The following is a 15,459-nucleotide window of genomic DNA, read 5'->3' on the forward strand; positions in this document are numbered from 1 at the left end:
GGGAGAATTTCCAATAATTCTGACAACTGAGTTCCCCCCAGATATTCTGACATGACTGGTGTGGGGTGCACTCTGGGAACTTTTCTTCCAGATCATAGGTGCTAAAACTAAATCTGTGTTTCAGTATGTTCTGCAGGACACTTAAGGAGTAAATAACTATATTCATGCTATGTGTTGCTTTGCAGTTATATAATTTGATGATTTTATACCGTAAAATTGTTCTTGAAGAAGCACTCATTGGTTTTTTATATTTTAATCATACTATTTTTGAAATAGTTCTTAAGTTTCTGATTTCTGTACCTAGAAGATAAATTTTTCTATCTAGAAGAATTCCTCCCATTTGCTTTACTCTATTTGAATCAATAAGATGTTATCTTAATTTTGTACTTTAATAAAAATCTTGCTTTAAATGGCCTGGTATTGGGCAGTTGATGCTGTGGTTCTACGATCTAAGATTTTGGTTTAAGTGTTACTGACTGAAAAAAAATACTCCGGTCACTGTATGCTCTGATATCCTCACAATATGTAATCTTACTGTCTAAAAGGTTAGACTTCACTCCTATGAGCTCATGTTACTAAATAAAACAGTAAATATTTTTAATCTGATTTAGAATTGGAAGGCCCAGTTCTATAATCAAAACAGATAACTGATCAATGAACATGCTGAGGCAGTGGGGAGCTCATTTCTGCCCTATAGTTATAAAGGCAAATGTAATGCAAGAACCCATCTTGATCTATGTCTCCTTTTATAAATAATAAGAGCATACCTGTTATAAAGTTATACACATCGCGTATATGTTTGTAACACTGAGAATTTGTTATTTCTGAGAATCTCAATCTTAAAAGGCAGAAAAAGAAGGCTCTAGTAACAGATTTTAATTTGGCAGCAAAACTACTACTGCACCACACGGTGGAGTCAGACATCCACAAATCTCTGTGGCCAAATCTGAGCACATTATTTAAGAGGACCAAATACAGCAATGGCATTCGTTTTGTTTGTCCGGCTTCTCAGTGATATACTAAAACAAGCACTCGGTTTCTGAAAAGGGAAAGCTAAGTCTACCTAATCTTTTAATTAACAATGAACTTAGATGGAAATTTAAAGAAACCAGTTGTTTTGTATTAGTACAAGCCAGGAAAGTTAGCCCCCATGATAGACAGTTAGAAAAAATGTCATTTTGGCGGCATTCTTAGTGGCTTCTTTTTCTGGCAAACTCTGCTTATGTTCTTACTTCACAGACAGTCTCTTTACTCTCTATTTGTCTCTTTCAAGAGAGTTTCAAATTGAGCTTCAGGAAATGTAATTCTTGAAGTAAATCTGAGTACCTGATAACTCTGTTTGAGAAAACAATTTACTTGCTGTCATCTTAAAATAAAATCTTGGAGAAGAATGTTTTTCTTTCTTTTGGGTGGCCTGCATTTTCCAATATTATATATTACCAGTTGGGGAATTCAAAGTCAAGAATTATCTTGAAAATGCAGGTGCAACCAGAAATGCATGGAAAACGGATTTGAGCTTGTTAGTGCTCTAAAATCCCTTTTTTCAAGTAGATTCAAAATTTCTTAATTGACTTGTGTGCTGTTATTTGCAAGTATTTTGAACTGTTATAATTAAAAACATTTTTACTACAGCTTTTTTATTTGAAAACAAACAAACAAAACACTTTATATTATGGTATTAAAAACTAGTATGTTATATTCATGTTTATGGAATCCTGCATTCATATCTAAACAAAAAAGAACACTCACAGTCTACAACCTTTTCAACTAAACAAGTTTTTTTTTTCCCTAAAAGCTCCCATTTGTTTCTAAGACAATAATAGCTATTGCATATCTCATACTTTCATATTGCTACTCATACTTTCATTCTGTAAGCCTTAGAAAAACTATATATTTTATAGTACAAATGTCCAATTTTAACATTTAATATTTATATTGTTCAAAATTTCCCTTAATTATATTCAGAAATTTATGAGCAGTCTTTAATCAAACATTCCTCCAAGTTTATGTCACTGAATTAAAAAAAAAAAAAGAAACAACTCTATTCTGCCTTTAGTTTATAATCATGAAGTTCTTCTCAACTAAGTAATAATTTCTCATTCCTGTCATGTATTTTTCTAAAGCCTGCCTATAAAATTTTCTATGTGACTCAAATTGGGACAGTCTTAGGAAGAGTTAATGGTTGAGCACTAATGTATGTAATGTAAGCTTGAAGAATTGCACATACCAGGGAGCTTAAAATCCTCAACAGTGTTCACAATCATCTCCCATTTACGATTTACACTTGTCCCAGTGAAAAACTATCATGAGGATGCTGTCATCAGGATTCCCCTAAACTATACTTTCTTCATCCCCTGTTGCAATGGTCAATGAGGAAACCCTGTGCCCTGGACTTTGTAAGCCTATCAAAACTACCTGTACCCTGCCCCATGTTCTCAGGGACTTTGTGGTCAAACTTTGACAATATGGTAAACTACCTCATGCTATTGTGTGTAACGATGCTCTGGGTACCAGTTAGACTATGATTCAGTGCACTATAATTGCACTGTAACCATGATCTGTAAATCCAACACTTAATCCAAAAATTCATTTTAAAATGAAAACATTCAGGCATCTCCACCAATTAGTGGGGGGAGGGCCCTTGGAATGGGTAGATAACCTTCTAATGCCCCTCACATCTTAACTTACTGGTCTGAATTATCCGTGGTTATTGGGTTCATAAAATGTACCTAAGATTTGAAAAGTAGTTACATTACCTTACTACCAGAAAATTCCAAAGATATTGAAATAAATAATACCTATTATACTTTACATGTATTTAAAGTTATTAAAAAATAGAAATATAGCATTTAAAAAAATACATCCCAAGGTGGAAGTTAATTTAGATATTCCATCAATTTATTCAGTATAAAATTAACTTAGATTTATTTTCATTATTATTTTAACTCCCATTTTAGAAAAACTGGTTTAGCATATTTCATAATTTGGATTGAACAGAGTGGGATGTGTGAGTACATGTGAGTATATATGGTATGATTATTAGTAATAAATGCAAATTTACATCTCAAATTTTTTGCTATCAACTACTTATGACACATCACATGTAGAACAATATAGAGATCATAAGACTTATGATTCTAAAATAACAAAGATGAGTTGATAATAAAATATTTGAGACTGCATTTTTAATGGCACCCTAAAAATACCTTCTTTACAATTTACATTCTTAAAGTTTCCCTCTAGCTTAAGTATGGTTTGAAAATACTGATTAATAGCAGACTTCCGAATGCTATTTCCCTGCCTTGTAAGTGTCTCTATTTCAAATTCCTCTATTACATACTTTAAAAAATAAATCTTAGAGTGTTAACCTAGAGCTCTTTTTCCCTCTTACCTCCAAACAGTAAAATCAGTCAATCAAATAACCCTCCATACAACTAGTTGACTCAATTTTAACTTAGAAATTCAGCAATGTCGTGTTCCGATAACACACCAAGTAATAGTATTTCATTCCCAGTTTACTTGCCTGCGCTTCTTGAGGCATCTGAGCTGCGTCCACTTTGTCAGCAATATAAGCTGCCAACTGCTTGTCAATGGAGGAAAGGGACTCCTGAATTAAGTGCAAGGATTTTTCGATCTCCTGGGCCGACTGGATACTCTGCTCAAGCAACTTTTGCCTCCTCACGGCCTAAAGAAAAGAAGGAAGAAGGAAGCGGTTCAATGTTTACTCGCAATAGTTTTCCTGCAAACCTGCAACAAAGGAAATGAAGATTCTAGACTCCGTCATAATCACCTTTTTGTAAGATAGATTTCGCAGCTTCCTGCCACTCATTCAGCTCTGCTTATAAAAATAAAAATAAAAATAAAAATAAGAAATAAGAATTAGCACACAGAACTACAGGATCCGGAATCTCTGCAGGACAAAAACCACAGAATTATGTATATCAAGGAATGAAGCTGGAAAGAAAAACAGTAGTGAAATCATCTGCGTCGTTGCAATCTGTCGTTCTCAGGCCGAATGTTCCTCCTGATCTCATTATATAGTTCAAGAGATTTGGTTTACTTAGAATAGGGTCATCGTCATCACAATCCAATTCAAGATGGATAATCCACTTCCACCAGTGAGACACATATACAATCTGTTCAGAATCAGCTTCTTTCAAAAAGAGAATTTCAACAACCATCTGGTTATGGATTTATTTTAAATACGATTTCTACCAGTTTCGCATGGGCTTCTTCCCCCCTGTTTTCTTTCACAATTTGGATTATGGAAATCACTTGTACAATTGGATCTGTGTTACTGCTGAACTGGAACAAATAATAAGTAATCCTAATACAGCTGCAATTAATCTTGATTGTTACTATAGGTATGATTAGGGTAATTTAACACTTTCCAAATATAAATAGCATGCTGAGCAGACTGCACAGTCTCCCTTCAAGGACCTGTTCACCTTTAGAAGAAGAGTTCTACAAGCAAGGACTGGGACAAGCAACTTACTGAGAATTCCTTAAGTTATGCATCACAGCAAGCATTTGTCTATATTATATGATGTGCAGACATGATTATCTGGTATAAGAGAACTATCTGTCCCACAGACCATGAGCGGGGTTTTAAAAACGACCCTGCTTGTGAAGAGCACAGCGTAATATTGTCACATCACTATGCTGTATACCTGAAGTTAATGTGGCAACTACACTTCAATAAAAAATATAAAAAAAAATAAAAAATAATATATAGTGGGCTCTTTAGCTTAAAATGTATTAGAAATGCCATTATTCTCTAATGAAGCCAACTTGGAACACAACATTACTCAACTATGACTAAAGTTAAAAGAGCTGCAAGTCTTACACTACGACAGGAGTGGGAGGGCATTCTCGGTATTTCTACCTGGATCATAAATCGTTCTCAGGATTTTACCTTAGGCTTTCCTTTCTTCTCATTCCACCCACACCTCTAGTTTCGGTTAGCCCTCTTTCGCTCACAACTCTCAACTCTGTCTCTGGTCCAGATTTCCCCCTCGATCTCCACACGTGCATATATATATTGCCCTACTCGACAATTCTACTTGGACATCCCACAGCAACCAAAGCAACAGCATGACCAAATACGGACACATTTTGGGCCCCCTTCTCATCTACTTCCCACCTCCCCAACTTGCTTTTGCTCTTGCTCTGTATTTTTATCCTCTATTTCAGAGACTGGCAATTATTCACTGCCTTTATTAGGCATGATTCTGGATATTTCCTCTTCCTCTATCATGTCCTTCACCATTTTGTGTTTAATCAGTCAATCAATTCCCAATCATTTCTTCTACCTCCTAATATTTCTTGATTCCATCCTTTTCTCCTCCCCACTGTCATTACTCTACTTGGGGTCATTACCATCTCTTGCCTCAAATACAGTGCAGGCTCTTGCCTGGTATCCTACCCTATCATTGCCCATCTGCAACACATCTATAGTGTGTTCTTCCTAAAATGAAATGATGGCTCTCTGCTTAAAATCCTCTAGTTAGTATTTATTTTCCTGAGGATAGATGCAATACTCTTTAATATGGCTTTAAAGTCCCTTCATAGTCCGGGCTGGACATAGTCCTTGCTCAAGCTACAGAGAAATTTTATTTTTCATTCCCCAGCATACACTATGTCTCTCTTGATACTTGGTCTTTTTTTAAAGATTTTATTTATTTATTTGACAGAGAGAGAGACATAGCGAGAGAGGGAACACAAGCAGGGGGAGTGGGAGAGGGAGAAGCAGGCTTCCCACCGAGCAGGGAGCCCGATGCTGGGCTCGATCCCAGGACCCCGGGGTTAATACCTGAGCTGAAGGCAGACGCTTAACGACTGAGCCACCCAGGCGCCCCTTGATACGTGGTCTTAAACGTGCTACTCCTTTTTCCTCAAACAATTCCACCCCAACTTCCTTTTATTGGCTAATTTACCTTTATCCTTTAACTCTTACCTTGGAAACTTGGATATCTCCCTCACCAGGTGGCTGTCCCTGACACCCTATGTTCTCTGTTCTACTTTGTATTTCTGGCTCAATATGTATCACACCATAATGCATTTTCCCATTAATTTTTTCCTCTATTTCAGACTTTAAGTGCCAATAAGATTAGAGACTATGGCTGTCTTGTTCATTGCTCAATACCAGCTCCTAGAAAAAAAGACCAATACTTTTGTCCATGACTGAATAAATGGTGTAACAAGGCTTCTTAGTGGGGAAAACAGAGAAGTATTCAAGTAGTCAAAAAATTGGATTTAGAAAAGAAATTGGGGAAAAAGTCACCACCACTCAGACAGACGCATCCTTTGGAGAAGTCCTTCCTGTTTGTGTTTTTGCTTTATTTTGGTGTTTTTGTTTTATTTTGGTGTGTTGTATGTGTGTGCTTGGAATTAAAACTATCAGAATAGGAAAAAATAAAAAAATAGAAGTATCAGAATAGGATGGAACATTATTTACAGGAAACTTTAGTCTACTTCTATTAAAATACTTGATCCAAATCAGTGACCAGGACCTTGGCCTATAATCTAATTCAAATGCAGTTTCCCCTTTCTTCAGTCAAAACTTCAACGAGAAGTTACATCACATCATAATTCAGTTAACAGTGCTTATGGCTATAATCAGAGCTGTCTGTATTGTACAGGAGAATGTCTGTAGCTTAGCCAGACTTTCTCCAGAGAAATGGATCCCTAATGATAAAATTTCACCATTGTGACAGGTGGCTGGAGAAAGCTTCCAATCACAGCATGTAGTAATTGCCCACTCAGGCATTGTTTAAATCTGGTCCTTTATCTGGCTAAAGGCAAAAACAACCTACTCTCCTGCGCACATCTGTGGAATTTTAATATAATTGAATAGGATATAATACAGCACAATGTTAAACCACATATCTAGCCTCAAAATTATATTTAGAAATCTAACCCTTTCTATTCATAAGATTCTATGGATTGAAAGAAATGAAATGACCTAAGAGATGATGGCAGAGTTGACCTCAGATAGGTTGGGTCTTTGCTTGGCCTGGTAGTCAGTAAGAGAGACCAATACACATGGATTCTTTGATCATCTCAGGGAGTGAAAAGACCTGATGTCAATCTAAGCTTGCAAATCTCTTTGAACTAATCATGGCATAAGCTGCCTTCTATTTCTAAACATCTTTTTTAAAAATTTTTTATTGTTATGTTAATCACCATACATAACATCATTAGTTTTTGATGTAGTGTTCCATGATTCATTGTTTCCGTAAAACACCCAGTGCTCCATGCAGTACATGCCCTCTTTAATACCCATCACCAGGCTAACCCATCCTCCCACCCCCCTCCCCTCTAGAACCCTTAGTTTGTTTTTCAGAGTCCATCGTCTCTCATGGTTTATCTTCCCCTCCTGCTATCTTCTTCTTCTTCTTCTTCTTCTTTTTTTTTTTTTAACATATATTGTATTATTTGTTTCAGAGGTACAGATCTGTGATTCAACAGTCTTGCACAATTCACAGCACTCACCATAGCACATACCCTCTCCAATGTCTATCACCCAGCCACCCCATCCCTCCCACCCCCTACCACTCCAGCAACCCTCTGTTTGTTTCCTGAGATTAAGAATTCCTCATATCAGTGAGGTCATATGATACATGTCTTTCTCTGATTGACTTATTTCGCTCAGCATAACACCCTCCAGTTCCATCCACGTCGTTGTAAATGGCAAGATCTCATTCCTTTTGATGGCTGCATAATATTCCATTGTATATATATACCACACCTTCTTTATCCATTCATCTGTCGATGGACATCCTGGCTCTTTCCAAAGTTTGGCTATTGTGGACATTGCTGCTATAAACATCGGGGTGCATGTACCCCTTCGGATCCCTGCATTTGTATCTTTGGGGTAAATACCCAGTAGTGCAATTGCTGGGTCATACAGTAGCTCTATTTTCAACTTTTTGAGGAACCTCCATACTATTTTCCAGAATGGCTGCACCAGCTTGCATTCCCACCAACAGTGTAGGAGGGTTCTCCTTTCTCCGCATCCCTGCCAACATCTGTCATTTCCTGACTTGTTAATTTTAGCCACTCTGACTGGTGTGAGGTGGTATCTCACTGAGGTTTTGATTTGGATTTCCCATCTTATTAGGCAAACCCTGATGGGGGGCCGGGCCTGTGGATTTTCTAGGACCCTCTGGCCACTTGATCTGTGCTATCTCATTGAACAGAGTTGGTAGGCAGTCCCAACCCAGATTCAGATTTTTGCTGCTGGTCCGGATTACAGCTTAACTATTTTTTAAAAAAGTTATACCATGTCTTCAGCTAACTCTCTTATCAGTAAGATGAATCATATAGCTAGACAAAAACAACAAATATGAGGAGAGTTACAAAGATATTGAGAGGCTGGCCAACAACAACAAAAATACAAAAGTAAAAAAGGGAATCCTAATGATGGTTACCAGGGAAAAAGCATAATGAAAAAATTTTTATTTTGGTTTTCAGAAAAATTCAAGGAAAACTAAGTTAAAATAATCAACATACATGGAAATACATTATTATTTCCTCAAAGTACTCTAGAGTATAAAATCAAAAACTGACTTTTGTTGGCAATGGACAGTTGTCTCCACAGTGAATTGCTTGTTTTTTACATTTTTATTTTATTAAACAATAACCTTTGTGCCCCAATATTACAAATACTTAGCAATATGGCTAAGAAACTAGGGAAGAATGAATTTTTCATTCTGGCAGAATAAATTTCTCATGTGAAATAAAAACTGGGAATTTGAACCAAAATAAATGTATTTAAATATGAATGCAGGCTTAAAAATAGAAAAAAAAATTTCACATGTTATCCGAATAACTTTTTACAAATCATCATTCATTAAAGGAGCTATATGTCCTCGCTATACTTATTAAAGGCTCTATAAAATATAATCATTTTTATTTCATTTAATGATAGGTAAGATCATGATTGTAAATGAATTAGGAATGTGGGTGTTTTCTCTATTAAAATAGGACTTTCTGAGACATTAGAAAGATACATTTTGGGGTGCCTGGGTGGCTCAGTCCCTTAAGCGTCTGCCTTCGGCTCAGGTCATGATCCCAGGGTCCTGGGATCGAGCCCCGCATCAGGCTCCCTGCTCAGCGGGAAGCCTGCTTCTCCTTCTCCCACTCCCCCTTCTTGTGTTCCCTCTCTCACTGTCTCTGTCAAATAAATCAAGTCTTTAAAAAAAAAAAAAAAGAAAGATACATTTCCCTTACAGTTAACCTTCCTAGCCAACAGCAAATACTTATTAAGCACAAAATATTTTGCAGAATTGAACTATATTACATAGTCTCTCACTATAGGAAGATAACAACCAAACCAGAAAAAAATCTAGTAGAATGCAAGGATACAATATTTTTCAGCCTAAGAAAGAAGAAAACCAAATCTATACTTTATGAGTAAAAATTGCCAGAAGAGTATTTCTGTCCAAAATTCCCTATCTTATACTGATGTACTGATGGAATTCTTCTCTTGGTTACATACTATACCAATTTAAAAAAAATATATATATATATGCGCTAAAATAGAAATTCCTGAGAAATTTAATTCACTATATAGCATGAGTTAGTTTGAGGCCACAAAAATAATTTTCTTCCAGTATCTGTGGGATCTAGGGTTGGGAATGGGAGAGATTTTGTCATTATTTTTTTCTTCTTTTAGGAGTGTGTGTGATTGTTTTATTTGCTTTTGCTTTCTGGCAAAAAACTGGGGAAAGACTTGATGTCTGGATCTAATTGTGGACGAGGTTTTCACCAGGAAGCCCTTTGCTGTGGAATCCCTTGTGAAGGGGTGTAAGAGTGTTACAAGTCTTGTAGAATGGAAAGCATGAATGTGCAAAAGATGCACTTTAATGTCTTAGCATCTTTCACAAACCTTTTTTTTTTTAATCCAATTATTCAATAAATATTTCTTGGTTGCTTACTACACGCCAGGCCAAGGGAGCTCTCAGTTTTGCTTTGTAAATTGCACGAAAGATACAGGCTTAACATTGTACAATTTACTCTTTCATTAGCCCTACCTAAAAAAGGCATTCTTTTTAGTGGGCTGATATTTCGAGAGACACTTGCTTTTCAGAAGTCCAGACTGTGGATTTTCTCACAGATTCTTGCCTATTCTGCTTCAATTTATGGAAACAAACACATACACAAACAAAAAAACTTCAGGCTCTGTGACAACGAATTACCTAGGAATTCTCTAAATTGTGTTCATTAAAATTTCTAGGACAAAGGAAAGAGATGTCAGTTCATTAAAAAAATGGAATACGGTTTATGATCACCTTGTAGTAAAAAATACATTTATTTATTGTTTATAAGTATTTGTCATTGAGACTAGACATGTAAAATAGTTTGACTTTCATCATTGTCTTATCTTCTTTTCCCTAAGCAATGATATAGAATAGTCATTGTTCAGTTAGGCCTCATTTCTTTGAGTGATTTTAGTAGTAGATGAACTCAAGAAAACTATTTCTCAAATTCTGATGCAAGTAAAGCAGCTACAAATTCTTGCAGTTTCTGCTTGAGGGAGAGCATTAATTGGTCCCACGTTGAATGCCACTACCTTGCACAAAATAGAACAATAACGAGTTAAGAACTGTTCTCATGGACAGTGGCTGGAGGGTGGGAGTCCTCTAAGAGATGTGGTAAAACCAAATCCTACTCCTGTGGCTCTTCAGAAATTAACATGGAAACCAAAGAAGCCACCAATCTGCATTATTTAACAGCCTCACCTCACTGCACATACAGACTGTCCTTCACCAAAATGTTCTCTTTTCTGGAGTCTCAAGTTCAGTGTGCCAATAAATTAATGCAACTATTTCCTTTTAGTTTTCCTTTGTCACTTATTAAGAGGTTGTAATTTATTCAAATACCAAGTAAGAATATTCAATTTGACTGAATTATTTTGGTGAGTTATTTGAGAGCATTTTTTTTATTGAAGTACAGATGACACACAATGTTACCTTAGTTTCAGGGGTACAACATAGTGATTCGACAAGTCTGTACTTACGTTATGCTATGCTCGCCACAAGTGTAGTTACCATCTGCCACTATACAACGCTATTACAGTACCATTGATTATATTCCCTATGCTCTACCTTCTGTTCCCATGACTTATTTATGGCATAACTGAAAGCCTGTACCTCCCTTGCCCCTTCACCCATTTTGATTAGCTGTTTCCTCCTAACTCTTATGCAACTTATAAGCTATTCTTAGTCTTGAACTGAAAACAGTGAGTCCTAAGTTCCTCTCGTTCTAAGAGATGGAAATAAGTCTTTTCTAAAAACTTTATTGAAGTGGTGGGAAATCTGGCTCTTCCTTCATTACTCCACCAAGCTTGCTTACTCTAAAAGTCCATGAAGATTTTGAAGAGAATCGTAGACAGGCTGAATCCATGGCCCAGTGCGATGGCATCTTCCATTTACTCATCAATGAGGAATGAAAAGTGGTACTTCAATCTTTCTGCCCCAAGCAAATGAGGGTAGCTCCAAAACTATCACTTGTAGAGTCTGGGAGTCCTAAGTAAATAGGGATGGCATCTAATTACCAACTTGGACTCTGCTTATGCAGCTGAATGCGTTATTTGCTTTCTACCTAAGTATAAAAGAAAAAAAAAAATGGATATGATGGCAGAGTGATGCGAGGGAGCAGCCTGTACTTCCTAAAGCTTGGTGTGGCAGAAACATTTCCATAGGTCAAGAAGACAGTGAAAAAGGCAGCCATGTTTGAGTTGTCTAGCAGAAACACTGCTTAAGGAGCAAGAGTACTCCATGATGAAGAGGCTTGAAGATATTTTCACTAAGCATGTTTTTCTTGTTAAAGAATTTGGAAGACAGAAGAGCTTTTATAAGACCACTTAAAGAGTCCACACTTGCACCCTCCAAAAAGTCAATGCTTGTGTCCTTGTTATAAAAAATACATGAACACCACGAAAATGCTAGTTAACAGGAGACATTTGCCAACTTTCCTTCATTCCTACTTCTCAGGTCAATGGAGAATAATGGGACCCAGAGTAGGTAAGGAAAAGTGATGGTGGTACAGAGAGGAAATTGATCACTCTTCCTTTTAACTGCAGGTCACTTAGGCCATGGTTTAAGATTGAAATGGAAACAGTAGAAGAACATTAAACTGAATATGAGATTGAAATTTTAAGCTGAACTAAGATGGCTTTAACTTTTTAATTTCACAGAGCCTGGAAAGCAATGGGATCTATTCAGGATGCCAGTAAGAAAAATGAAACAACCATCAACTTGAAGCAAAATATTTCATGTTTCTGTCCTACCTGGTTCAAACTATACAGCAAATTACTGTCATAGTCAATGAATTCAACACTTGATAAACTGAGGTAGAGGCAGAGAATAAAAGATGGCTACAAGGAACAGTCAGAATGTGGCCCAGGGAAATGTAAGAAATGGTTTCTGGGAGGTGTGAAGAGATACATAATGAAGGACCTAGGAACTATCTTTGAAACACTGAGAATCATGGTAGCATGGCATGATTAGAAGGCTTATAAAGATAGAGCAATGCCACTGGCTTATACAACAGTCAGCAAATTTCACATTTTATACCTATCTAGCAAGGTTATCAGTATGGACTACTGCTGCTATCAAATGCAACACTTTGCCTACTGATGAATAATTTCAGTGAAGAGCCTGTTAAACTTTCTGAAGGATAATTTGAAGGTTTTTAAGGAGGCATGGCATGGCATGAAAATGTCAGGAATTATTTAAGGAGCACTAGGAATGTTCTATTTGTCTCACAAACACATTCTCTCAACTTTTAGTTGTTTAGAACTGACAGGAGGACATCCTCAAGGAAAGTGAAATTTGAGGAACACCCTGGACATCACTGTAGACTCAGATCTCTTTAGGGTTGATGAGAAAAAATAACATTTCATTTTTCATGATTTTGTATGATGAAAGGAAAATAATAGATCCTCACAGAAATAACATTTCTAGATCGTTAGGTGTACTTTCAGCAGGCTGAGGAAATGCTTTTCAAAAGGAATCCAGGTAGTATTTCCCACGAGGAATTAAATGGAGATTTTAAAAATAAAGCGGAGGGGAGAGGAGAAAATTTATAGCAGGAAAAACAGTTTACAACTGCTCACTGCCTCAGCAACCATCAAAAGTTTCACTTTGTTGCCTTTTTTAATTTTCAAACTAGTCCTACTTTTTCTTAAAGAAAGGAGGTCCCACACAGTGTTCCTTGGACAAGAAAGACCCCCCCAAAAAACCCCAAAAACCAAAAACAAAACTGTGTTGATTTAAGCCACTCTAGATTTAACTCTTGTGGGGAATTCTGGCATAATTAGTTTTGTGGCATGTTTATTAGCATACATGGCAGGCTACAAATAATTACAAAGATGTACACAAGTGTTTTGTATATATACTCTTTAAATATAAAAGAAATGTTGCATTATTTACAAGGGTCACCCAGAGTTGTTTTTGTTAAGGTTACTTGGTTTAAAACCACTGGGTAGAAAAAGCCCAAAGCCACGTGCATGGAGCTGTCTATAATTTCCTTTACAGGTAAAGATTATAAATGTTAAAACTATTGGGGCCATGTTTAGTTGGAACTTCATCTGTTTCAGGTCTCTGCAGGTCACTGAAGTTCTTCTGTGACCTCTGAAGGAAGCACACTTGAAAGCAATGTTTGGGCATCACTTTATCAATGGAACTTGACATCAGAGTCCAGAGTGCTAACCATTACACGATGGGACCCTGGAACTTGACATCAGAGAGCCATCACTTTCAAGTAAAGCATTGATAGAATGGTCAATGAGCTGTACAGTAATATATCTAAGACATTTCTGGATTTTTTCTGCATCCATTCATCTTCATGGGTAGACAAATGAAATTGGTCTTCCACCCTGACAGGAGCAAACCAATGCATTATTTCAGCTTCAAAAAGGAAGTGCTGGAAGTATCATACAGTAAATCTAGAAGGAATCTACAGAGTTCATCTCCCAGCCTTTTCAAGGTAACTTCAGAGACCCGCCTGGTCAGCAAAGCTTCTCTGGTGTAATGGCAAGGTGCTCTCTGATCGCACATGTGGTCATAATATGAAAGTCTAAACGTTAGGCAATTAATAATTTATTGATATTGTAAATAATTAAAATACCATAGAGTATTGTCCTGATACAGAAGAGTGAGACAGAATTGGAGTCTAGGGATAAATTGGGTCAGGATTGAGACCACATGCGTAAGTAACACACGGAGTCTAGGTAAGAGTAAAAATCCAAACCTTGGGGTAAAATCAAATTGTAGAACAAAGCAATAAGTAGAGGTCAGAAACACAAGTCAGAATGTAGCCACTGAGAAACTTAGTTGATTTCTGGCAATTGCTTCTATTATCCCAGGAAGTCAGAGACGCAGCGACTTTTCCATAATTCAAGTATAGGTAGGGAAAAGGCAAGGTGCCACAAGTTAAAAAACTGTAGCTGGTGCTTCCAAGCTGAGGTATGCAGGTCATCACCCGAGTAGAGAAGGCCTCTAATGAGGGAGAACCCAGTGAGACCAACTGTAGATAGACTGGTAGTTGTGTCAACTTATCATTGAATGACATGCCACTTGGTGCTCCTTACATAAGGGCAGTAATCTCCATCCAACACAGCAATGTAATAGAGATCTCAGAGTGGAAGACCTTTTGGTGCTAGTCAGTTTCTCCACTCGGGAATTCAGACCCTCAGGATAATGAGCAGACACATGGTTTCTGGTTTCCTGGACTTGAGATGATGTGTGAGAAGCACATCTGTCGCACTACCTTTTACAGAGCAGCTAAGGATGGCCACGAGGGTTGCCCATAAAACAGATTTCAATCTTCGGTCAGGTAGTCTCAAATGTGGCCCCAATAACCTGAAATGGTTCTTTCCTGATGTACATTGGACATCTGTGCAGGATTTCTTTTACTGTGATGGAGGTCCACAATGATCTGACGCTAGTGTTCAGGTTCTCCTGAAATAAAATGCTCTAGACTCTGTTGACCTGTACGGTCAATCATCAGTGGAGTTCAATTATACTCAGACTGCAGACTAGAAGTAGTATCTGAGAAACTGGAAAACTTCTCTCCTGGGATGTCTGGGATGATCCTTTTTAATCCTTTCCATATGCATGAAGATTAACAATATTTATCACACATACTCCAGATGATTGCCATGGTTCTGAAGAAGTTGAAGTGCAAGACAGAGTGTGTTCAGGGCTTCCTGTCACCCCACTCATTCACACCACACTGAATAATTCCTCAGATCTAGTTGAGTAGCTGCAAAGAGCACTATTTTGTCCTAAGGTTATTACAAGGCTTCCCGATCTTTTGTTCTCCATGTAGCTAAGATAGACAAGACTGCAGATTTGTAGCAAGGAATTACTGCCGGGGTCTGTGGCTCTGATAGGATTCATTTGGGCTGTGCACCTTGAACAGCAGGAACAAGATGCAGTGAAAAGCTGC

The 15,459-nt window shown here is 37.2% G+C and overlaps 1 protein-coding gene across 13 annotated transcripts in view; it reads right to left on the reverse strand.

The window, feature by feature from the left end:
• DMD (dystrophin) overlaps positions 1–15,459 on the reverse strand; it is a 2,446,616-nt gene that overhangs the window by 1,249,044 nt on the left and 1,182,113 nt on the right. For all 13 annotated transcript variants that reach the window (XM_032426633.1, XM_032426634.1, XM_032426635.1 and 10 more), the window contains one exon: positions 3,524–3,685. In XM_032426633.1, the coding sequence (XP_032282524.1) occupies positions 3,524–3,685 (162 nt within the window). The remainder of the gene's footprint in view (positions 1–3,523; positions 3,686–15,459) is intronic.

This window comes from Phoca vitulina, unplaced genomic scaffold (assembly GCF_004348235.1).
Source record: "Phoca vitulina isolate PV1807 unplaced genomic scaffold, GSC_HSeal_1.0 scaffold35, whole genome shotgun sequence".
Taxonomy (NCBI): Eukaryota; Metazoa; Chordata; class Mammalia; order Carnivora; family Phocidae; genus Phoca; species Phoca vitulina.